The following is a 2,151-nucleotide window of genomic DNA, read 5'->3' on the forward strand; positions in this document are numbered from 1 at the left end:
TGCTTTTAAAAACCACATAACACTTGTGTTTATAATAAAAGCAGCTAATCTTTCTCTATGTTTTGCCTGTTTATTCTCTATTTCATTTGACCTCAGAGTTTCTTATTACACTGTGTGTGTTATCTGTCCATGTGCATTTATTTTTATCTTTATTTACCCAGGGAAGGTTGAATTAAGACCTTTGTTCAGTGATATTGTGTCACTTAACAGGCCCAACCCCAATAAGGGGAATTTTGGAGTCACACTGATAAATTTAATTGATATGATGTTTAAACTTGGAAATATCATGTTCTGTCTGTTTCAAGTCATCCAGATATGAATCATTTCTGAGGTGTTGGGTGTGAAAAGTGTGCAGATATCTATCAACTTATCAAGCAATGACAAAAAGAGACTCAAATGATCAAAACTAGTAAAAATCTCACATGTTTGAGTGTGGGTGTGTGTATCCATATCTTAGACTGTATATTGTCTATGTTAATGATTACATGCACACACTCATGTGAGACTTGCTGATGACAGTTGATTTACTGCCCTATATGAGGTGGACTGCTTCAGGTTGAGGTGCAACTGCACATAAAAGGACAGACAGGAGACGGCTGCGTCGGTGGATCTGAGCTCTTGCATACAGTAAGTTGCAGCTCTGTGAGTTTCATGAACGAGTGCTGAAAGAAACTTTTGTTTATCTAAAGTGCTTTTTTTTCTCTTACAGGATCCGTAGTCTCATCTGAAGTTTTAACATGTACGGACACAACCAAGGTAAACAACACAGACACTTTTAAATGTATTGAATGTGCATCACTTCTTTAAAATTCTGACTTATAGCTGACCTCTCTTCTCTGTATGTTTAGGAAACCAGTACCCTCCTGGGTACCCGAACCATCCTCAGCAGATGCCAGGAGGATATCCTCCCCAGTATCCCCCAGGCACCGCCCCACCACCACACTACCCTCCTCAGCCCCACGGTCCGCAAGGAGGCTACCCACCCGGGCCTGGTTATGGTCAGGGCCAGGGCCACGGACATGAGCAGGGCCACGGACATGGGCAAGGTCACGGACAATGCCATGGACAGGGCCACGGACACGAGCACAAGCACAAGAACAAGCACGGGCACGAGCACAAACACAAGCACAAGCATGGTCACAAGAAAGGAAAGGACGGCCACGGGGTAAGATGCAGAAGTTTTCTCCAGTAGAGTGCAGTGGATGTTGAAAGTGAGACAATCTGAGAAACTCTTTATTAGAGTAAAATTGGCATGTAAATTGACTTATCTAAGGCAAGAATTGATGTTCTCATCCAGGTATAACCTGAGGTTTGCATTAGTTTCTTATCACTGACTGAAATAACAGCACTACTTTTTTTGTCTGCACTTCCTTGTTGTAGTCCTCCAGCAGCTCCAGCAGCTCCAGCAGCAGTGACTCTGACTAGATGAAGATTCCTGGATGTGAGAAGAATCCTCCTTAATTAATTACTTGTATATAAAGAAGAATAAAATGTTGTTGTAGTTCTCCATCAGCTCCTGCAGCAGTGACTCTGACTAGATGAGAAGAGAAACAAAACAAGTTGCCACCTGGAAACCTTCATCCTTCTACCTTTTATTATAATCATCAGACATTGTGTTTGCTTTTAATAGTTAATGCTGTGAGATGATGATCATAATTGTTCCTGAATAAAACAACAACATAACACTTGTGTTTATAATAAAAGCAGCTAATCTCTCTCTATGTTTTGCCTGTTTATTCTCTATTTCATATGACCTCAGAGTTTCTTGTTACAATGTGTGTGTGTTATCTGTCCATGTGCATTTATATTATCTTTATTTACCCAGGGAAGGATGAATCAAGACCTTTGTTCAGTGATATTGTGTCACTAATAGTTACACACCCTGCAGCTCCCCAGTACATTCACATGAATCGATTATAAATCAAATATTGTTCTTGGTCTTGTAATTACTGGTAACCTTTTAATCTTGGACAGATCTGTATTGTATTGTAAGTGGCAGTATGTGGAAATCAGTAGTGTTATTGTCTATAATGACTTCATGCATAAATAAGGAGTAGCCTGGCACCTTTTTGTGTGAATGTAAACTGGAGAACGAGCCAAATAAACAGCTTATGGAATACTAAAAAAAACACATTGCTGCCGCTGTTGTTC

General features: G+C 40.2%; 1 protein-coding gene across 1 annotated transcript; it reads left to right on the plus strand.

The window, feature by feature from the left end:
• Positions 1–543: 543 nt before the first annotated feature.
• LOC122992489 (zinc transporter 7-like) lies at positions 544–1,721 on the plus strand. The gene is made up of 4 exons (XM_044366312.1): positions 544–627; positions 710–756; positions 849–1,165; positions 1,381–1,721. The coding sequence occupies exons 2-4, from the start codon at positions 738–740 to the stop codon at positions 1,423–1,425; spliced, it is 381 nt and encodes a 126-aa protein (XP_044222247.1). The 5' UTR covers positions 544–627; positions 710–737; the 3' UTR covers positions 1,426–1,721.
• The last annotated feature ends 430 nt before the right edge of the window (positions 1,722–2,151 follow it).

This window comes from Thunnus albacares, chromosome 11 (assembly GCF_914725855.1).
Source record: "Thunnus albacares chromosome 11, fThuAlb1.1, whole genome shotgun sequence".
NCBI lineage: Eukaryota > Metazoa > Chordata > Actinopteri > Scombriformes > Scombridae > Thunnus > Thunnus albacares.

Coding starts and splice junctions, on each gene's coding strand:
- LOC122992489 (XM_044366312.1), top strand. Junction 1,166..1,380: donor AAGGAAAGGACGGCCACGGG/GTAAGATGCAGA, acceptor TCCTTGTTGTAG/TCCTCCAGCAGCTCCAGCAG.